This window comes from Propithecus coquereli, unplaced genomic scaffold (assembly GCF_000956105.1).
Source record: "Propithecus coquereli isolate 6110/MARCELLA unplaced genomic scaffold, Pcoq_1.0 Scaffold443, whole genome shotgun sequence".
Classification (NCBI taxonomy): Eukaryota; Metazoa; Chordata; class Mammalia; order Primates; family Indriidae; genus Propithecus; species Propithecus coquereli.
Genome location: NW_012150208.1, coordinates 989,141 through 1,011,590, shown reverse-complemented (window position 1 = coordinate 1,011,590; position 22,450 = coordinate 989,141). Strand labels below are relative to the sequence as shown.

The following is a 22,450-nucleotide window of genomic DNA, read 5'->3' as shown; positions in this document are numbered from 1 at the left end:
TGGTCTCGAACTCCTGACCTTGAGCGATCCACCCGCCTCGGCCTCCCAGAGTGCTAGGATTACAGGCGTGAGCCACCGCGCCCGGCCCCTCTTCTTTATTCTTTATGTAATTTTTTAACAAATACTACATTTACAATCTTCCCAGCATATCCGGTATTATTCCCCACCTCCCAATAACTCAACGTTCTCTCGTCCCTCCAGTTCGTTTCCACAGCCCCACTGCACAGCTGCCAGTGTTATATGCTTCCGCCTCCTGTCTCCTCATTCCCTCTGGAAGCCACTCGGGTCAGGCTTTCGCCCCACCCTCCTCAGAAACTGCTCTGCTAATCTGCTCCAAAGGCCAAGAGCTCACCTCGCCTGCCCTCTGATGCTCCCTCCCTCCTGATATCCTTTCTCAGCGCCTTCCAGGACACTGCATTCCCCTGACTTTCCTCCCACCTGAATGACTTCCCCCTTCCTCCTTAGCCTCCTGTGGTTTCCTCCTCCTTTCCCTGCACTCACTCACTTCTTGGGCGTCTGTCACTCACACCCTTGTAATCACTTCCACTTTCTTGGCTTGAAAGACCCTCTCTCCCTGCTCATGACTCCACAGTAAACATCCCAGCCCTCCTCCAACCCATCCAGCGGCTACCACTTCTCTCAGAGTAAAAGTCGAGGTCCTTGAAATAGCCTGAAGGCCTTATCCATTCTTTGTCCTCATTTCCTGCGCCCACACCTCCCTGCCCTGTCTTCGGCCCTCTGGAGTTGACTGCGTTCTAGCCACATAGCCTTTTTGCTACTCCTGCATAATGTCAGAAACAACCTTACCTCATGGCCTTTGCACTGGCTGTTCCCTTAGTTTGGACCCCTTTTTCTCCCAGACCTGCATGGCTCACATCCCACCTCCTTCAACTCTTGTTTCAAATGTCACGTTGTCAGTGAAGCCTGCCCACACACACTGTTCAAAATCGCCCGTTAACCGTTGTTTCACATCTGAACCTCCAGATTCTAGAGCAGTTCTTGGTAAGCTCAGGAAACTTGTCTTGGATTGAACAGATTTAAATGTGGTTCAAAATTCGTAAGATGAGTAGTTCATAGTGAAAAGTCGGCCCATAGCCTATGTCCAGTTCTTTTCCAAGCAATCAACTTTACAATTTTTAGATTATTTTATTCAAATATTCTATATTTTACTACCTCAACCTCTCCTTTTTAAAAAGAAAACGTTGCGTGCTGCACATAGTGTTTTTACTTCCCTTTTTCAGATCACAGTTCATTTTGGGCATTGTGCCTGATGATTCTCTCTCCTTTTTCCACCGCGGCTCCCAGGTATTTTCACCAGGCTCAGTGCTCCCTGGTGGCACCCAGTGGTCAAGATTCGCTGGTGTGGAGTCAGTGGAGCAGGATCGTGCAACACATCTTGCGCCGGACTCACGCCATCGGCTCCCCGCACCCTGCGAGAAAAATCAACTAAGAGAGTGACGAGAAAACACGAAGCCCAAGCGGGGATGTAGCTCAGTGGTAGAGCGCATGCTTTGCATGTATGAGGTCCCGGGTTCGATCCCCGGCATCTCCAGTTACGTTTTACACTTTTCATTTTTATTTTTTCTCCTTTCTAATTTAGAAATCCAGTTTATTTGCAGAGTGCTAGGGAAAATCTCAGGGGCAAGAGCCTTCGCAGGTTGGAAAAGTTCCGCTGCAGCTACCGCCCTCCTACGATACCTACGTGTTGTCTTTCCCTCCTGAGTAAAAATCCGCAGGTGGAGTGCTCTAGTAGCGTCAGGATGCATACGTTTTTCCTTCGCGCCGTGCGCTTCATCCCGGGTGGAAAAAGGCTTGATCGCTGGTAGGGTAGATACAAGCAAAAAACGGACGTACGTGGGAGGGACGGTCAGGCAAGAATGGCAGAATTTGAATTTCCCGGGCTGCCAAGGCGCTTTCTTGGTTCTATTGCAGTCCAAATTCATCCAACCCCAATGGTGGAGCCGAAGCCAGCGTGAATCTAATCTTAAAGGAAACGTTATTTACCACCGCCTCTCTCCCCTCTGCTCACCCCACTCGCTGAAACGGTGCCCGGGTAGTTCAGTCGGCTTAGAGCATAAGACTCTTAATCTCGGGGTCGTGGGTTCGACCCCCACGTTGGGGGTAGCTCGTTTTATTTCCAAATCTGCCAATGATTGGTCATACCGGACAGCTTAATTGGCTGACTGGCTTTTAGAAAAACAAAGAAATCCTGTCCTGGAAACTTTGTGTGTGCATTCATTTGGGGTTTTGTTTGTGGGTAATTTCTTGTTCATTGTTTAATCTATCTTTTATCTGGTAACAAAACGAATTTTTTTTTCTTGTCGTGAAATAGACATAACAAAATTTACCATTTTAACCATTCTTAAGTTTGCATACTGTTCTGTGGCATTAAATACATTCACATTGTTTTGCAACCATCAACACCATTCACCTCCAGACCTTTTGCTTCTTTCCCAACTGAAGCTCTGTACCCATTAAGCGCTAATTCCCCATTTCCCTCTTTCCCCATCCCCTGGCGAGCACCATTCTATTAATATTTTCTGTCTCTAAGTGCCTTGTACAAGAGGAATGACACAATATTTATTATTTTTGACTGTCTTATTTCACTTAGCATAACGTCTTCAAGGTTTATCCATGTTATAGCATTTGTTAGAATTTCTTTCCTTTTAAAGCTGATTAATATTCCATTGTATGTATATCCCACATTATCCATTCATCTGCTGATGGACACTTGCATTCCTTTCACCTTATGGCTATTGTGCTATGAACATGGGTGTAGAAATATCTGTTCAAGTTCTGAGTTCTGACTTTCACTTCTTTCGTGTATAGTTCTAGAAGTGTAATTGCTGAGTCATATGGTATGTTTATGTTTAAGTTTTTGAGAAATTGTCATACCATTTTCCACAGAGGCTGCACCACAAAATGAGTTTTTTAAAACATTTTTTGAGTAGGCTATACACCATATGTTTCAAAAATTGCACTGTCAAAAAGATATTCAGTGAAAAGCATTTAACTCTCTCTTTAGGTAACAATTTTTGTACCAGAGATTTTGATGCAAGTATAGTTTATTTTCCAGTATTTTACCCCAAAAGGTAATTACAACTAAATTATCTTTTGAAGATCTTTCCATTTCAAGACATAGAAAATAATCTTTTTTTGCAGCTTCCCGATATTCTACTGTAGATGAATCATAGTTTATTTAACAGATACTTACTGATGAACATTTATATTGTTTCCAATCTTTTGTTATTACAATCAATGCTGCAGTTGATAAGCATGTAGCAAGTGTCATTTGTCGCTTTTGCACTTATATCTGTGGGGTTAATTCCCAGAAGCGAGATTTGCTGGGTGCAGGTTTATTTGCTATTGTAATTTTATAGGAATGAGTAAATCACCCCACTATGGATTCTATAGACTGATATTACCTCCTACTAACCAAGAATGAGATTGTCTGTTTCTTCATGGCTTTGGAAGCAATGGGCTGCTTTAACAACAAATCTAAACATGTGACTTCCCCTCTTAAAATTGCTGGGATCCCTCACTGCCTGTCCTACAGTATAATACCCATTGGAAGGCTTATAGGGTACCATCTGGCAGAGAGAAGGACCCTTCTTTTGCCCCTCACAGGGCATACTCAAAAGATTTTGAAGATTACACTGTCAACTTCCTTTTTGGTTTCTAATCCAATTCTATATGGCAACATGGTTTTTTTTTCTCTTTTCGGGCCTGTTTCTGTGGAGGCTATCATGTTCTCTTCACTTGCAAAGCCATGGCATCATTGAAAAGGCTTACTCAGTTATTTCTTACTCTGCAAATTTTCTTCCTTGGACAGGAAGAATTCAACTAGATATAAGGAATCAAAATTGTATGTGATTCTTATTTGGTCTTGGTATCATGTGGGGCATATATAAATTATTAGATCACAGATGTGTTTTGTAAAGTGGTTTATAGAATGATTACATATTATTTATATGTAAATTATTAATCAATCATCCACTTGAATGTTTTCACTTAAAAACCCCGTTTGAAACAGAAGATTATCTCCAGGTTTGACATATCCATGGCTACTATCTAACTAGTCTAAAAATACTCCAGTGTCTCTTTCTTTAACAGTCACAGGCTTCTCTTTACTAAACTTGAGAAAGTCATTCTCCCAGGGTCTGTGTAGCTTCAGGAGAGATGGCTCAACGTCATCAAATGCTCACTTCATTATTTCATTGCTGTTTATAGTATATCATGTTGGTTCAAAGGTACAAGTCCCCCAAATTAAAAAGAAAAAGCAGGTCTCAGTCACATACTGATGTTCTGGGGAATGTGAATTTGGGGCAAGGAGGAAACTGAAATGTCAGCCACAGCAACATAATTCTGGAGGACTGCCTGCAAGAGGAAGAGTGGCCAAACGGATAACCCAGAATGACCTGGTCTTCCATTCTGTGTCAGGACCAACTGGATGAGAATCAAGGGGTATTTTGGGAAACTCTCCCTGCTTATGACTGTCATTTGAGATGTTTAACATCTAAGGGTGAGTGGGGGACGCTTTTGAATATAGAAAAGACTACATATTTGCTTTGTGACTAATATTCAGTCTATCAGAGTTGTAAATATTAAGGCCTAGTTTTTCTAAAGCCCTTAAATTCAATTCACAAATATTGTTGTTTTTCTATAAAGCTAGCAATTCTTGAAATAACAAGAACAATCCCTTTCACTGGTTTCTTCATGAATTAAGGCTATCACATGGAGTCATTCTGAACATCTAAGCTATTGCTGATATTCTTTTAGACATTTCAAGTTACAATTACAAACTGTATATTTCTGAACCCTGGTTTAGTGGATGAGGAGACACAGGCACTGAGAGATTAAGTCACAGAGTTGGAAGTGGAAAGTTGTTTACTGTTACAGACTCCCTGCTTTAACCACTAACTCATATCACTTTTAGAAATCCTGGGTGTATTGTTTATTGGTAATCTTCTGAATAAAGCTAAATCCTCACTTATCTGTCTTTAACAGCTCTACCCAGAGATCCTATTCCTGCCAGCCTCATTAGCCAGGGAATCCGCTAAACTGCGGATCTGATGTCCTCCACTCATTTTTCAATCCATTTGTGAAATCAAAACAGCAAATGGTGTGGACAGAGTCATCAAACGCAGATTCAAGGAAGCATAGCCAGGGCTCCTTACCCCACTGATGGCCCCTTCTTTCCTCTGTTCTTGAATACACCAGGCTTGTCTACTCCAGGGACTTTGAACCCTCTGCTCAGTCTCCCAAAGGCCTCTTCCCCAAGATCTTTGGGAAGCTCTTGGCCCTTTCTCCAATGACCGCCACTAAGTTCCATGCTGGTTCACAGACTTCCTGATCTGTACAACCTGTAAATTCTGTATAACCATCATGAAAGAGCAGTGATTAAGAAATGGGCACGACATTGGGATTTTTGTGTGCATGTGTGTAAGTTACGCTAATGCAAGTGGCCTAAGAAGTTTTGCCATCATTAGGCTATCTTTAGTTATGCTCTGTCTGCATTTTAGATGTTGAAACTTTAGAGAGAATTTGATTCGCCACTTTGATGTTTTATTTATTCGACTTTCAAGTCGGGCAGAAGTGCAGGGAAAGAAGCCGCTGGTCACATGTGCTTGAGTGTGCCCGTCCAGTGTGTGAACGCTGGAACCCATTTTCCAGGCGTGGAAACAGGCTGCACTGCCTGGGGCCACACGGGGCGTGAGTCCCCGGACGCCTCTCCGCTAGCAGCTCCGTGCGGGGGTCCCGGGCCACCGCCGCAGAGGGCTCCCCGAAATTCCCGCGGCGTCCCTCGGGCCCAGTTCCGACGCGCAGCGAGTGACGGCCGGGCAGAGCGAGGCTGATGGTCCCGCCGACCCGCGGACGCAGCGGCGGCGGCCGCGCTGCGGGGCTCCCGAGAGCAGCCGGGGCCTGGCACAGGCAGGGGCGCGGGCCCGGGAGTCCGCGGGCCGGTGGGTCGGCGACCGCGGCGGGCCCGAGTCCCCAGCGGGTCGTCCCGGGACTCGCTGTGCTCCCCGCCTTCCACCCGGTCGCCTGCAGTCCGGGCGCCGAACCCACGCTGCGTTTTCACGTGGGTTTCGCGAACTTCTCCCGGAGCCCTATTTTCCTTTTCTCTGTCCTTTAGCTCCGTCCGCCCAGGTTTCCTCATCCTGTGTGACGAGTCTGTGCTTCAGTGGCTTCATCTGTAGACCGGAAACGGCAACGCTAGCTCCCTCCGCGGGCACAGGGACACCCCGACGTGCTGTAGGTGCTGGGGTATTGCCACCAGTAATTGCCTTTCCCGTGAACACTTGTCCTCAGCCTGAACTGCCACCATACGTGTCCTACCCATTCCTTCCAGCACTTTTTAACATTCCACCTGTCATCGCGTGGCATTCTCGTGCGGCTGGCTATGTGTGGTGACATAAGACTGTCTTTTTTGCAATATGGCCCTGGATCTGGAATATGCAGGTTGGAGAGAATTGGTAATGGATCGGAACAGACAGGAGAATGGATAATTATAATAAAATATATAAATATATTTGCATACATTCAGCGGCAAATGACTGAACTAAACAAATATTCCGATAAGAAGAAACCTCTCTAAACCGTGAAAAACTTCTGCATGTTGTTCGCAGCTGGTTTATGAACCGAGAATACTTCGCGTGTTAGGCGAGCATGGTAACCACTACGCTACGGAAACCCACACCTGCAAGTCTTCCATAAATTTTACAAGACTTCTAGTTACCGCCCAGGTGTCTGGGCCTTACCTAGAGCGGAGACTTTTGAAACAATACCTCCCCGAAATACCAATTTTCTGATGGCCCAGGGTAATGGTGTTTGTCAAACTATGGAGAGTGACCTCTAAGCGAGTAGTGAAACCAGTCCTGTCTAGCAATTAAAAAAAAAAGGAACGAATGAAGAACGAATAAAAGTAGTGAGACTCGCAGGAGGAAAGGAACTGTGGCTTCCAAGGCTTAAGACTGGATAAAGCTCCCCTTTGGTTCCTTTTCTTCCAGGGAAGACAGCCGGAGGGTTGCAATTTTCACATAATTTGTGCTCCATGGACAGTAACAATCGAGAGAATTTTAAAAGATGCAAAATACATTCAACAAAGTATAGGAGATTTGAATATCTTTTTTTCAAAATGTAAGTTAAATGTAAAAAATCAAACAATGAAAGTGTTTTATATATGCTTTCAAACATAGTGTATTTCTATTAATTGTGCAAAATTATTAAAAATAAAGGGCAGCATAGAAATTAACGGATATCAAAGTTTAAGCCAGTTATTTAAAGATTAAACTATTAAAATTTTAAACTGTAATGAAATCTCGTCATTCAATGTATGTACAGAGTTGGAATGAGGTTTAACGCGTGTTATACGTACATCTGCAGATATTGAAATTTAAGAGTAGTATCGATTGTTTAATACTACAAAATGCTTTTCTGTCGCCGACGCTGATTTTCGAATACCTAGGGAGCCAGAATTTGGAAGGGAGGCTGAGTCCTAATGAGGTCCTTGCTGTGCCTGTGACCCAGAAGCCCCTCTCCATCCGGGCGCAGGGTGGAAGCCCGTGCTGTTCGAGTCCGAGTCTCCGGTCAAGGTCACCACGGGCCTCCAGGTGGCCCAAGCCAAGGAGGTTGTGCTGAATTTGACTGTGCCGATCTTTTCCTCCCGTTCGCACATCAGGATTCCCTTGGCCTTAGTGGAAGCTTCGCTGCAGGCTCTGCTCCTATCCCGCCTCCTCCTCGATCCGCGCGAGGCTGTCTCCCTGGAGGGTCCCACCCGGCTCACGCACGACTCACACCTCAGCTCTGCCTCGGGCTCCAGCAGGGACAGCTCTCCCACGCTTCAGATGCACGTGTCGTGGGCATGCCCTGCTAGACGTCGCACAGCATCTCACGCGCGGCCTGCTCGAGACTTCGCTCTACTTTTCTCCGCTTCGCCCGCCCCTCCCCCTCAGTCTCTGGTCTCGGTTATGAAACCACCCAAAGCTGCCGCGGGTGCAAACCGTGAACCCCCTTCCTTCACTCGCTTCTGCCCCTGGCTGCCGCCTGCCCCGGCGCCAGCCGCCTCCTGTCTGGACCGTGCCTGTGTCCTTCCAGCCCCTCTCCCTAAAACGGTGTAACTTCCCCTCGGCTCCCCTGCTTACATCATTCCTGAAGGAATCCCTCGAAAGTGCAAATCAGAGCGAGTTTCTCAGTCTCCCCAGCCCCATCACTACGGGGGTGGCGGGGAGGCCGCAGATCCTGCCGGAGTCCCAGGCGTTCGTCGTACGTCTGACTGTTGAACGCTAGACTCGCTCAGAGCGGCGTGGGTCACCTACCAGGAGCCGCGTCCCCAACCGGGGCCGGCCGGAGCGGCAGCGGTGGGAGGGGCGGAGAGGGCAGGAAGCAGGAAGTGCGGCGCAAAGCCCCGGCGGGCCCGCCCCCTGCCCGGGGGACAGGGAAGAGAAACCCGTCAACTTCTGCTTAACGAAAAAGCCAGAATCCCTTTGGGAGTGTTTTCCACTCCCCGTGAAGGCGGCAAGAAATGACCAGGGAACCACAGGAATCCGCAAGCATTTGTGCAAGAAGAAATGTCCCAGTTCAAACTCTGGAACACCAGCTCGTCCGGACCCTTATCTTGCCGGGTAAGACCACGCGCAAGTGCTAGGACTGCACTGGCGACTCTGCCTGTTTTACGGCCCGGACCAAGCTGCCAGGCCGCCTTCGTAGGAGGGGTCTGCGCCCTCCCCACGCCCCTGCCGCACTGCCGAGACTGACGGCGGCGCAGGCTCTCGGCGATCAACGCACAGACTTCTCTTCGGGCCGCTGGGCGTGACTGCGACGGCTGGAAAACGGAGAACGGGCTGTGTTCGCAGGGCCGAGGAAACGGTCCACGTAGACGAATGAATTTCGACTGGAGTTAAGGAAGAATTTCATGACAGGATCGGTAAACTGAGGATGTTCGTGTTAGGGCGTTTCAAAATAAAGGTCATTTTTAAGGAGGAAAAGTGGAGGCTGGAATGTGTGGAACAACCTCTCACAAAAGACGCTTAAAATCAAGTGCATAAAAGAGAATGTATGCAAGACGAGGCTCTCGATTACACAAGCGCCTGTTTCTTGACAGGAAATCAAAAGCAGGCTGAGGTGGGGCGAGCGCCCACCCTAAGCGCTAGACCACCAATGAAGTGGGGCTGAGCCGGCGGCCAGTCGCGGACGCTCACGATGCCGTCCTGGGGTCTCGCCCCGGCTTCAGGAAACTACGCCATCCCCACCCGTGCAGCTAGTCCTCGACACCCAGCGGGTCGTCTGGTAAACAGAAGGTGCTTAGCACGTGTTGAACGCGGGGGAATCCTGTTTAACAAAAGTGCCTGCTCGTTTTCAAGACGACCACCGCCCAACGTGGGGCTCGAACCCACGACCCTGAGATTAAGAGTCTCATGCTCTACCGACTGAGCTAGCCGGGCAACCGCTGAAAGGCTTCTCTGTTGTGTCTAGAAGACCAAGGTTCAGCCGCTGACGCGCCGGCACGCTCTCAGAAGCGCCTGCACAAATGCTGCGGAGAGCCTACTGAGCGCCTGGCTGTTAAACCTACAGAGCCTTCGACAGGAGAGCGGTGGCTGCACGGGCTTCCGAGGGGAAGAGCGAAAGATTAGGTGAGGTGCAGAATTTTCATTTCGAACCCTTATGGATGGCCCGCCGTGAGCGGGGCTCTGCTTCAGTGTCTCGCTTCCTCTCTCCGGAACAGACCGACAGGTTGACATCTATGTCCTCCCCTCCACGTGATGTGAGACGCAGTTCACTGGCGAGAAGCGGGTGAGGAGTTACCCAAACCAACCTCCCCAAAATGTTGTTTCCGCCCGGTTTCGAACCGGGGACCTTTCGCGTGTGAGGCGAACGTGATAACCACTACACTACGGAAACTGCCGCATATCAACCTTGACTGGCATGGCATATCCTGAAGCTACACATAGCCGGGAATGACGGGTTTGAGTGTGGCCGGAGTTCCGCAGCGGCCGGGTGAGCTGCGTGTAGGTTCGGTGGTCGGACTTGGCAAGAGCAGAGTGCTCAGCGCCTGGCATGGCCTGATATAGTTCTCTCACGAGGGTTCGTGGTTTTGTCGCGTTCGATCAGACGTCCTCGGAGGCCCCGGACCATGCCCCGGGGAAGCGCGGTGAACACCTGGAGTTTGCCCATGAGGCGGGAAGCGCGTTGAGAGCAGCGTAAATTCTACCTGCCCATCCCTGGCACCAAGCAGTTCCCAGCACTCACTGGTGATTCTGTACATGATCTCGGTCCTGTAATTTCTCCCTCATTTAAAAAAAGTTAAAATAGCTTTTCAGTATATGTGCTACCGAAACGAGCACTGAAATATCTTTTTAAATAAAGCATCAAGCATTATTTCTGTCTCACAAAGAATCTATTCGGCGGAGACGCTCTTGAGTACCACAGCAGCATCTTTTCTAATACACCCCGGACACTATTCTCTAAAGTAAAATCAATTCCACAAACCCAGTTCGAGCCCATGCTTTTAAACTAGGACTCCATGGTGTCAAACCTCGAGGTATTTCGGCTGCGAAGCACGAGCGGTGCACAGCTCAGAAAGTATTTGTTAAATGAATCGATGGCACTTAGGGAAAAAAACTTTTTTCTTTTCTTTTCTCTTTCCTTTTCTTCCTTTTTTGCTTCCGTTCTTTCCTTCCTTCTTTCCCTCCCTCCCTCCCTTCTCCCCTCTTTGTTTTTTAAAGATACATATTAGTTAGGTTCAAAATTGAAAGACTACAGAACGACATATACGAAAGTGGCCTGCCTCTGACTTGCACCCTTCCCCCACGAACTCTGCCACAAGTATTCTTCCGCAGACGATGATGATAGTGAAGGGTAGCTAATCCTTACATCGCTCTATGCGCTAAGCAACGTTCTAATCGCTTTACATGACATTAACTCTAATTTTTACAAAACTCTCCGAGGTATTAGCCTATGTGAGTAAACACAGGATTATAAACATATCAAATACTTTCAACAACCTCCCCCTTTTTTTACAGGTGGAGTATACTCTACATACTGTTCAGCACTTTTTTTTTTTTACTTGAGACTGCATCTTGACTAAGAGTCCCTCTTTACAGCTAAAGTGTTTCACTGTGTGAATGTGAATGTAATGACTTGTCACTATCTCTTTACTGATGGGAAGTTAGGGAAGTTCATCCAAACGACGCGACAGCGACCGGCTGGCAGTTTTTAAAACAGGTATGTAAATGCCAACTATAGCCGGGGGAGGGTGGGGTGCCTCCGGCCCCGCCCCCAACCCACTCGGAGGGACTCCGAATCCTCAACAACAAAGTCCACCGCCTAGAAGGGCCGGAAGTACTTCAGGGCGCCCTCCGAGGCCCGCCCCTCCACTTCCGGGGCCAGCTGTGGGAAGTCCGCGCTGCAGCCGCCCGTGCCTGATCAGTAGGATGGCACTGGGCCGATGCGGTTATAGCACCAAAAGCAGACAGCCGCCAAGCACTCCCACGGCCCTCCAAAGTTTGCCCCCAGTGGCGGGGGATGGCGGTGGGCGATCCTTCTGTCTGCATTTCTCGCTGTCCCGCATCACAGAGACGCGGGCCTCCACCGTCCTAGCCCTTCCGCCCTGTTCCCGAGTGCCAGCTAGAGCGTCTCCTCGTCGTTTCCTGTAGCCTTGGGGCCCGGCAGGGAAGAAGCGGGCGTAGCACGACAGCGGAGGGAACTCGCGATCTTGGACAGGGTGCAGAAGCCGGAAGTGTTGGGAGTGAGGCCGGAAGCTAGGGGCGGGGCCAGGAAGTGAGGTGGGGCGGGGGTTTATGAGGAGGCCAAGGGAGCGTTGGGGCAGATTTGCACTCAGGGCCACCTGAGGGATTTGGCGGTGGCGCTCAGCTCTGTTCCCTCCCCTCGCAGAGAAACGGTTGTCGTCTAGGAGTAGGGAACTCTGTGTGGAGGGGCGGGTTGTCGGGAGGACTTTTCTCTGGCAGCGCTTGAGGCGAGCTGTGGAGAGGCAGGGCTGGGGGTGGGGCCGGGTCGCCAGGGCGTCTGAGAGGGAAGACCCCCGCCCCCCCACCGCACATCTACACTGGCTGACTGGACACTAAGATGGCTGCCGTTGCCATGACACCCAACCCTGTGCAGACCCTTCAGGAGGAGGCGGTGTGCGCCATCTGCCTCGATTACTTCACCGATCCCGTATCCATCGGCTGCGGGCACAACTTCTGTCGAGTGTGTGTAACCCAGTTGTGGGGCGGGGAAGATGAGGAGGACAGGGAAGAGTTAGACCGGGAGGAGGAGGAGGAGGACGGCGAGGAGGAGGAAGTCGAGGCTGTGGGGGCCGGTGGGGGATGGGACACCCCCATGCGGGATGAAGACTACGAGGGCGACATGGAGGAGGAGGTTGAGGAGGAAGAGGAGGGTGTGTTCTGGACCAGAGGCATGGGTGCGTCCAATTGGGACAACATGGACTACGTGTGGGAGGAGGAGGACGAGGAAGAAGACCTGGACTACTACTTGGGGGACATGGAGGAGGACCTGAGGGGGGAAGATGAGGAGGACGAGGAGGAAGTGCTGGAGGAGGATGAGGAAGAAGAGCTAGACCCCGTCACCCCACTGCCCCCGCCTCCAGCCCCTCGGAGGTGCTTCACCTGCCCCCAGTGCCGAAAGAGCTTTCCTCGGCGGAGCTTCCGCCCCAACCTTCAGCTGGCCAACATGGTCCAGGTGATTCGGCAGATGCACCCAACCCCTGGTCGAGGGAGCCGTGTGAACGATCAGGGCATCTGTCCCAAACACCAAGAAGCATTGAAACTCTTCTGTGAGGTGGACGAAGAGGCCATCTGCGTGGTGTGCCGAGAATCCAGGAGCCACAAACAGCACAGCGTGGTGCCGTTGGAGGAGGTGGTGCAGGAGTACAAGGTGAGAGAAGTCAAGAGAGAAGATGGGAGTTTGGGGGCGAGGGGAGATGGGGGTGGAGGAGAGGAAGTAAGGGGAGCTGGGGTCCCCTGAAGAACCTCATGTGCTGGTGAGCTGATTCTCTTTAAGCACTTACTGGCACCAAGGTGGGTTAGAATGAGAAAGATCCTGTACACAAGAGAAAGTGTACAGTGAAGAAGACCAGGGAAGGCTGATTTCCTCAAAGCAAATAGCTCAGAGCCAGTGATGCTGGATTACTGGGCTTCATCTCCTGGGGATCAAGCCACTGCTGTTTCACACTTCCACCGTTCCTAAGTGTAAGAGTGCATGTGACAGGTCCCTAGGGCTTTACCACCACTCTCATTTTCTTCTGGGTGAGTCTTAAGTCTATCCTTGACTAAGATACCTAGAGCTGGGAAAAACTGGGGACCTCAAAGAACCAGAAGGGGCTCTAAAGCAAGAGCATAGAAATGACTACTAGTGTCAGACCCAAATGCCCTGCACTTGCCTCCCACCAGGTTCCCCACCTGCCCCATGATATGGCTTGAGTCTCCCCTTAAGAACGTTTGTTGGATCTGCATTAATCTGGTAACTGACCAGAAAAGAGAGGGGCTTCTAAGTCAGAAGACCTAGCTCTGCACTTATTAACTATGAAATCTTGGTTAGGTCTCTGAGTGTATTTGAACTTTTAATTTCCCCAGGATTGATAGTTAATATTTACTGGACACTTATGTGTATATCAGGCACTGGGTAGGCACTTTTCACAGACTGTCTCAGTAAAACACAAAGCAACCCTGCGAGTTTGATATATTTTCCATTTCCATTTTACAGATTGGGAAACAGGTTTTAAGTACTATACACAAGGCCATACAGCTTTAGTAAGTGATGGTTATTAGTGTCCCTTCCCATAGTGTATACTAACAATGTCACCACCATTCGGATGTAGTAGTTTGGCTTTACTGACATGTGACCTTTCTTCTTGGAGTGAGATTCTGGTTTATGTCTTGCTCCCTACTTCTGATCCTTACTCTTCTTTGAACACATGTAAAGGACATTTGTCCATGAGACAGCCAGCACAAATACAAATAGCACTACTTAGTGAAGGCCTGAATGGGTTTAAAGCAGCAGGACCAGGAGGAGGAGAGGGTAGCCTCTGTGTGTTCTGTTTCTTTGTTTTTTTGAGACAGAGTCTCACTCTGTCACCCTGGTTAGAGTGCAGTGGTATTGTCATCGTAGCTCACTGCAAACACAAACTCCTGAGGTCAAGTGATCCTTCTGTCTTAGCCTCCCCAGTAGCTGGGACCACAGGTTCATGCCACAAGGCCCAGCTCATTTTTCTACTTTTTTATAGAGATGGGGCTCTCACTGTTGCTCAGGTTGGTCTCGAACTCCTGACCTCAAGTGATCCTCCCACCTCAGGCTCCCAAAGTGCTAGGATTACAGGCATGAGCCACCGTGCCTGGCTCCCTCTGTGTGTTCTGCACTGAGTATTTTTGTTTTATGATTGTTTTCACACCTTCTGATTCCTACAGTAACTTCATTTAGGTATTATCATTATTACTCCAATTTTAGAGTAATGTGTCTATGGCTTCTCTGCTCTAACACAGCTTAAGACAAATGTCCATCATCTCATCTCATCACAAGTAACTGTTCCTTCTACACAATGATTGTCAAACCTGGCTGATTGTCAGAATTACTAGGGGAGGTTTTCAAAAGTACAGTGGATCCTACCACTAGAGTTTCTGAATCAGTAGTGGGGAGAATAGAAAGCCCAGTCTAGCGTAGGAATCACTGCATGGGTAGCATTGTTTGCCTGTTAGGCCTACATTTTTAGTGGAAGTTGTGAGCTCCTTTTATCTTTCCCTTTTATATCCCCTCGGTTCCAAATTAACTGTACCCATCACATCATGTGCAGCCGCTTTGTTAACTGGGATCCGGGGGGTGGACTATCCATGGGCTTTCTGCCCTTTCACCTTCACACCCACTCATCCTCCACGGGATTCCTCCAAAGAGCTTCTGAAACTGGATTTTAATTTGTATTAGGCAAATCTGTTGAATGCCAACTGCCTGAAAATCCTGTATTAATTAGGTCCTGAAGTGGGTGAGGAATTAAGTCGTAATCTCTTTTCTCGATCGGTTTACTGGGCGTTGCAATTTGGGAGGCCAGATACACATATTTGATCTAACATTAACTGATCAACAAATGTAAATACATAAGTTTTATTATGTAGAAGTAATGTGAGTGGTTTCCTTTTTGACTTTTAGGCTATTTTATAGGCAGGTAGTTTATTCTTTTCAGATACATACATACACTAACGAGCACTGGCTTGACACACAGTTTTGTTTTGTAGAAATACTCTTTATTGAATAGGTAATACACACAAATGATATGTAAATAAAGCTCCTAAACAGTTAAATGTCCTTGAAATTTTTTCTTGAATATTACTGTGTTTGTATTTGTGCTTATGAATTTTTCGGTCAAAAATTTAGGGAAAATATTAATGGTAAATTTAAGCATCATAAATTCTGAATTAACAGAGTAGAAATTATTGACTGTAGAAAAGTAGAAAGTATTATCAGAAAGTTAAATTTTGTGTAATTTATGATGTTTTCATGTTCTGGATTGACTCTAATTTTATTATTACTGTCATTTTTTTCTGCAATCACTTATCCTGTGCAACAACTGCCTTTTCTACTCTGAGTCAGTAACCTCTTTAGTGCAAGGGTCATTATCAGGATGTCACTGTCAGCGTAAGGCCTAGGCAGCAAATACTAGATAACATTTACTGATCTTTTGCTATGTGCCAGACACTGCACTAAGTATACTGTCCATGAGTTAGATTCCGTTCCCATTCTAAGCTGAGGAAACTGGAAGCGTGGCTTGCCTCAGGTCACCTCGCGCTGCATTCTGGTCCTGATTGGAGTCCAGGCTTGAGCTCTTCTACCCTGTATTACTTAAGGAAAAGGAGGGAGAAAGGCTAGTATAGGACATAAAAGAGGAAAGAGCAAGTAGGTAGGGCTTATTTCACCCATTCCGGTCTCTTTAAAGAAAAAGGTTCAGCTACAAATTGTTGGAACACAGAACTTACATGCCTGTTGGCTATGAAAGTTACAACCTTAGGAATTCTGAGAGGGTTTTTTTTTTTGTGTTCCATTTAGCAAATAATTGCATGGAAGAGAAAGCAGATAGGCAGAGAGAAACATAGAAATTAAAATAAGTAAAATAGGGGCAGGGCCCCCCAGTGTGTCCTGGGGAGGCACACTTCTCAGTTATTGGTACTGCGGGAGTGTATAGGTTTTATTCGGTATTCCTAGGGAATCACAGAGAAGTTGGGGCTGGGGAGGATCAGAGCCATGGTCAGGGAACTGAGTTTTAGAATACCTTGGGCCAAGTGGAGAACGGCAGTCCTAGGCAGAGGGAACAGCAAGGAATTGTACTCAGGAAATGACAAGAAGTTTTATGTGGCTAAACCTAAGAGTCTCTGTGTAAGCCGTGGGTATAGGAGATGAGGCTAGAAATGCAGGGTCAATATTTTGGAAGTGGTGGAGAGTCACGGAAGCATTGTTAGCACAGGCACAAAACCATCAGAAAAGTATTTAGAGGTGAAAATCATGGGGAAGATTGCCTTTGCAGGGGCAGGGACCAAAGGCAGCGACACGGATGTGGAAAGACTCTGTGTGGTGAGGGGCTCAAGCCACATCCACCCCAACTGTGAGCGTGGGGCTCTCCAGTCATAAGGATCCCACCTTAGAGAATACCCACAGGGCTTTTAGACATGAGTACAGGGAGGATTGGAGGCCCTCGAAATACTCCGAGAGAAGAAAGGGGAGAAGGGTGTACAATGTTCATTTGACACCTGTGTTGGGGGGATCAGGCTTTGAGCCCCAGCCCACTGTAGGGAGGATTAGAGAGGTGGGCTCTGAAGGGGCAGGTGCCTCTCCCCGCTCTCACCTCTGACCTTCCATTTCCCATTCCCTCAGGCCAAACTACAGGGGCACGTGGAGCCGCTGAGGAAGCACCTGGAGGCTGTGCAGAAGATGAAGGCCAAGGAGGAGAGGCGGGTGACAGAGCTGAAGGTAGGCAGGCATCCCTGACAGGGGCTGACTGGTCTTGTGGTCAGGCAAGGAAGGTAGGGCTGCCACTCTCACAGGTGGTGACTAGGTCTCCTGAGGAGGGTACAGCCAAGACCTATGAGAAGGGTAGACACTTTCTGCAGGCCCTGAGAAGGAGGCCTTGAGGGTTGGGAGGCGTATTGGTTCCTAGGTTCCAAAATGGAGTGCAAACCGAGGCCTGTTTTGTGGAGGGGTCAGGTGCCAGCCCAGGGTTGCAGAGCAAGGCTTTCTACCTGGACACCTAAATCCAGAGCCTGGAGAAGGCAAGGAAAACCCACATTACAGCCATCAGAGAAGCCCCGGGCCCCAGAACAGATGCAGGTGGTAGGCAGAGCAGCCTGAGCATGAGAGGGGTATGGTCCTGGGACACTTGCTCTGTCCTGGGAAGGGGCCAGGGTGTTTTGGTGGGAGGGAGGGATTAGTGCATGCTCGCATTGCAGAGAGCTAGTATCCCAGTGCATTGTTTCTCAGCTCTTCTTCTATTATTGCTCACCTCTCCCCAGGAGTCTTTTTAGAAATTTTCTTCAATCCCCACCCCCTGCCGGAACGGTCTGGTACTGTGAGCTTCAGAGACCAAACCAGCCCATCCTCTTCTGTCCCTCTTTCCTTCTCCCTCCTGGCACCTGCCTCCCAGGAAGTGGCTGGGCCTTGCCACTTCTCAGGGCTCATGTTCATCACCACCTACACATTAAGGACTCTGCTGCTGGCAACTGCCAGGCACTGAGTGGTAGAATCTGAGTCTGGGAGTTGGGGAGTCATCCTGCCTCTGGCCAGCTGCCCAAGTTGATGCTTTTGGGCTCTCTGAGGTGCAGAGAAAGATGTGCCAGGATCTGAGTGTCACTGGGGCAGAGAGTGAAACTGACTAGTGGCTGTTTCCCTCACCCACCTGGCCACCCACTCAGGCTTGTTATTCTTTGTCCAGAGAATGTTTGCTGCTGGTGGTAACTGGGTAAAAAGCATGACCACTACCCAGGATTGCCCAGACCAGGCAAATGGGGTGGGACTGGGCAGATGTGTTTTCTGTTATAGGACATTAAGTACCTATATATCCTTGATTTTGCCTCTTGGCCCACAAAGCATAAAATATTTACCAACTGGACCATTACAGAAAAAGTTTGCTGATTCCTCATCTAGAGTTTTTGAGTTACTTTCCTAAGGTCACTGTGATTAGTGGTATAGTCAGGACCTAATTTCATGTCTTGATTCCTGAATTATATATTCATTTAATTTCAAAAATTCTTACCAAGTGCCTACTCTGGTTGGTGCTATGCCAGAGTCCGAGGACACTGTGGCAAACAAAGACATTCCCAGTCCCTGCCAGTGGGAGCTTACGGTGCAGTGTGGAAGACAGATGTTGAAACTCCATTGTAAACATAGCATTTCAGTATTCTGTATGCCATGAAGAGATACGGTGATATTTATGGAGATTTAAACTTAGCCGTGAAGGATGAGTCAAGTTAGGTGGCCTAAATGGTGTTCCCATTGAACTAACACTTGCCACAAGTATATAATAAGCTATATTAATTATGTGTTTTGCATAAAATTGTCAAAACACAGTCATGTGTACATAGTGGTATAAGATCTTGAAAAAAAATCTATGTATTGTGCTCCTCACTGTGAATGGGAAAAGCCATTTTTAGTAGGTGATTACTATTTGAAAAACATTGGATGTACATCTGAATGTTGCATTGTATTGTACAGCATGCATATTATTGTTTGTGGCTGCATATGGCAATGAAGTGTTTGTTTTATAAAAAAAAAATCTGCTACGTACAGTTGAAAAAAATTTTGCATTTGCTAAAAAAGGGTGAGTCAAGTTAGGTAGGCCAGGTGGAGATAAGTCTTTCAGGCAGAGGTTGGTGAGTTTGGGACCAGTGTGCTGGGGTTAAAGGGTTGGTGACTGGTAAGGCTGGGAGGCAGGAAAGGAGACGGGGCATCTTTCCACTCTCAGCACTTTCTTGGACCTAGGGAATGTAGGGCTCCTTTCCTTGAGTTGAGAGGTGGCAGTTGCAAAGCTAGAGGTTTATCTTCCTGTGTGTTGAGGTGGTATCCATCATCCCCTTTGCATCATTCCAGAGCCAGATGAAATCAGAGCTGGCAGCTGTGGCTTCAGAGTTTGGGCGTCTGACACGGTTTCTGGCCGAAGAGCAGGCAGGGTTGGAGCGGCGCCTCCGAGAGATGCATGAAGCCCAGCTAGGGCGTGCAGGAGCTGCGGCCAGCCGCCTGGCGGAGCAGGCCACCCAGCTGAGCCGCCTGCTGACAGAGGCCCAGGAGCGGAGCCAGCAGGGGGGCCTGCGGCTGCTTCAGGTGAGCAGTGTCTGCTCCCTGTCCCCCCCACCCACAACTCCCCCAGCCCCCTGTGTGGCTCTGTCAGGCAGTGCTTACTAAGACACCTGTCCAGAGCCGCCTGTTTTCTCCTGGGAGAAGCCCACCAAGATTTAACCTGAAGACCAAAACCATTTTTTGAGGCTGGAGACACAGTTAATGTCAAATGTGTGTGTGACGATGATTGTACCCAGTGAAAGCCAAGAAGATAGAGTTGAGAGTGAGGGACTTAAATGAGAGTTGAGGAAAGAATTTTTGACAGTGACACCCTGAAAAAGGTGACCAAGTCAATACTGTGAAAATTCTATTGTTGGGCTCAGCAGGTGAGATGAGTTAGGGGTGGTAAGGCATAGGGGTTGAGAAGGGTGCATGTTTGTTGAGGGCCTTGAGGCTGCTGATTCTCCCTTCCTGTTCAAGTTCAGTCCTTTCTCTGGCTGGAGATTGGGGGAAAGGAGCTGTCCCTGTGCAGCTGACACTTTTTTTGTCTCTTTCTCCCTCTCTTTTTGTTTCTGTTATTCGCAGGACATCAAGGAGACTTTCAATAGGTGTGTTTCCACTCTATACCCTTTGTGACCCAGTGGCATCTGGTTCCCCGTCCCTGCCTCTTTTGGGTATCCCTCCCCTCTCCTGCCTTCCCCAGGACCTGAGTTGCTGCCTCCTGGACCCTCCCCTCTCCTTCCCCCAGCTTCTGCTCCTCCCTCTGGGAATATCATGGTCCCACCCCCTGCCCGGTCCCCTTCCTCCAGGTGTGAAGAGGTACAGCTGCAGCCCCCAGAGGTCTGGTCCCCTGACCCGTGCCAACCCCATAGCCATGACTTCCTGACAGATGCCATCGTGAGGAAAATGAGCCGGATGTTCTGTCAGGCTGCGAGAGGTAGGGAGGTCACCTGTACGACCTTCCTTTGCCTTTCCCTTCACAGACCTGAGATTGGGTCCTGAGGGAAGTTGGGCCCCGGGGGAGGTGTGGGGAGCTGAGATGGAGCAGGATACAGGTGGGCTAATCTGAGGTTTCCAGCCAAGAGTAGTCTGTCCTAGCTCAGCTAGGTTTTGGGGGTGGGGCGGGGTGGCAAGAAGAGCCAGGGCCAGTGGGCAGACCTGCCAGGTGTCCTGGGAACAGGAGTGAGGAGAGAGGTGGAGCCCACAGGAACCTGGGCCTGTCCTCTCGGCTGGTGTTGGGAGTCAAGGGGAGCTGGGTAGGGGCAGGCCGGGAGGACAGCAGGAAAGGCCGAACCTGTGGAGTTGGTTGCTAATGGGGAACAGTCGTTCCAGCCCGGGCATATTTGTCCCCCCCCCCAAGTGGACCTGACGCTGGACCCTGACACGGCTCACCCGGCCCTGATGCTGTCCCCTGACCGCCGGGGGGTCCGCCTGGCAGAGCGGCGGCAGGAGGTTGCTGACCATCCCAAGCGTTTCTCGGCCGACTGCTGCGTACTGGGGGCCCAGGGCTTCCGCTCTGGCCGGCACTACTGGGAGGTAGAGGTGGGCGGGCGGCGGGGCTGGGCGGTGGGCGCTGCCCGTGAATCGACCCATCATAAGGAAAAGGTGGGCTCCGGGGGGTCCTCTGTGGGCAGCGGCGATGCCAGTTCCTCGCGCCATCACCATCGCCGCCGCCGGCTCCACCTGCCCCAGCAGCCCCTGCTCCAGCGGGAAGTGTGGTGTGTGGGCACCAACGGCAAACGCTACCAGGCGCAGAGCTCAACGGAGCAGACACTGCTGAGCCCAAGCGAGAAACCACGGCGCTTTGGCGTGTACTTGGACTATGAGGCTGGGCGCCTGGGCTTCTACAATGCAGAGACTTTAGCCCACGTGCACACCTTCTCAGCTGCCTTCCTGGGCGAGCGTGTCTTCCCTTTCTTCCGGGTGCTCTCCAAGGGCACCCGCATCAAGCTCTGTCCTTGATCAGCCTGCCACCCGCAGGGGCCCCTCTGGTCAGCACTAGGGGGACGGGTGGTGGTAGAAGGTGGCCCGTAAGTTTGGGGGCTCAAAGGCTCCTCCCGCTGTTTGTTACTGTGATGCTTCTCGCTTCCCCTTGACCCCAGGCCCCTGCTTCTCCTTCTAGGAGCCTAAAGAACCCTCCTGGCCTCCAGCTCGGCCTTCTCTCACCTCTGTCCAACAGGTCTGCATGGGTCCCTGATAATGAGAACAGCTGCCTGGCCTTCCCCCCCGTCTGCCCGTCCCATCCGAAGGAAGGGATGAGGGGAGATTGTAATTTCATCCCCTGACTTCCTCACCCCTACTCCTCAACCTCAGTGTCAGTTCTAGGGCTGGAGGGTTTGGGCAAGACTCACAACATTCTCATTCCAATTCCATTTTCTGATGCAGATTTTAGCTAAGGGATTTGGAAGCTGTTTTGGGGAGGCAGGCTGGGCCAAAGGGTAGAGCTGGGTAATAAAAAAATGTCTACTCTTCTGGGGAAGGAGGGATTCTAAACTTTTCCTTCCATCCCCAATTTCTACCTCCATAGACCGGCCAGAATTTAGCTTCAGTGAGAGATCTGGAATGGTCGCCATGATTGAAACTACATACCATACGTCACCCAATAAATTATTTTCTCCCCCTTCCCTTTTCCAGCACTCAATCTAGGAGCGAAGCTCTTTCCACCCGACACCCCTCCAGGTGTTTTCACTGCCATGCTCCTTTCCATTTTGTTCAAATGGAGTTGGCTTTTCTGTCAGCCTCCATGCCTTTAGTTCCGTTTGGCAAGCCCTGAGGGGGTACTTGGGGATGTGGGGGTTTGGGTCCCCAGGTGGAGAGCCTTGGGTATAATCTATTTTTCTAATAACCCCTTGCCTTGTCACTTATCAGCTTTTGTCCTCTGCTTTGATGGCTGAGGTGAACTCATGTTCTTGGGGAAAAGGGAAGGTGGGTTGTGTTGTGGAAATAAAATCTTTATTTGCTTCTTTTGTGGCGTCCCTTCCTTTACATGAACAGAAACAGGATGTAATTCAAGTGATTTCTTTCTCGCAGTAAGCCTATCCCTCCAGTGAGCACACAACGGAGAACTGGTAGTTCTACTTCATGCCACATTTCTGCACCTGTCACACCTCAATCAACAAGGACTGGATGTTGCTCTTCTTCCCCACCTTCCTTTTGAACACCTTACCTAGTTTCCTTACTGGCA

General features: G+C 49.4%; 1 protein-coding gene and 3 non-coding genes across 7 annotated transcripts; 2 read left to right on the top strand and 2 right to left on the bottom strand.

The window, feature by feature from the left end:
• The first annotated feature begins 1,480 nt into the window (after window positions 1-1,480).
• TRNAA-UGC lies at window positions 1,481-1,552 on the top strand. Its single transcript has one exon. It is a non-coding gene; the product is annotated as a tRNA-Ala (tRNA).
• Window positions 1,553-9,370: 7,818 nt separating this feature from the next.
• Window positions 9,371-9,443, bottom strand: TRNAK-CUU. Its single transcript has one exon. It is a non-coding gene; the product is annotated as a tRNA-Lys (tRNA).
• Window positions 9,444-9,827: 384 nt separating this feature from the next.
• Window positions 9,828-9,900, bottom strand: TRNAV-CAC. The gene has a single exon. It is a non-coding gene; the product is annotated as a tRNA-Val (tRNA).
• Window positions 9,901-11,357: 1,457 nt separating this feature from the next.
• TRIM41 (tripartite motif containing 41) lies at window positions 11,358-22,230 on the top strand. Of its 4 annotated transcripts, XM_012654654.1 has the most exons (8): window positions 11,358-12,894; window positions 16,873-16,968; window positions 19,081-19,311; window positions 19,852-19,874; window positions 20,076-20,203; window positions 20,627-20,802; window positions 21,389-21,445; window positions 21,794-22,230. In XM_012654654.1, the coding sequence occupies exons 1-8, from the start codon at window positions 12,085-12,087 to the stop codon at window positions 21,839-21,841; spliced, it is 1,569 nt and encodes a 522-aa protein (XP_012510108.1). In that variant the 5' UTR covers window positions 11,358-12,084; the 3' UTR covers window positions 21,842-22,230. The 4 variants fall into 4 exon arrangements, with proteins under 4 accessions (XP_012510108.1, XP_012510106.1, XP_012510109.1 ...); XM_012654655.1 differs by having other exon boundaries at window positions 11,643-12,894; window positions 21,389-21,859; XM_012654652.1 differs by having other exon boundaries at window positions 20,627-22,230.
• The last annotated feature ends 220 nt before the right edge of the window (window positions 22,231-22,450 follow it).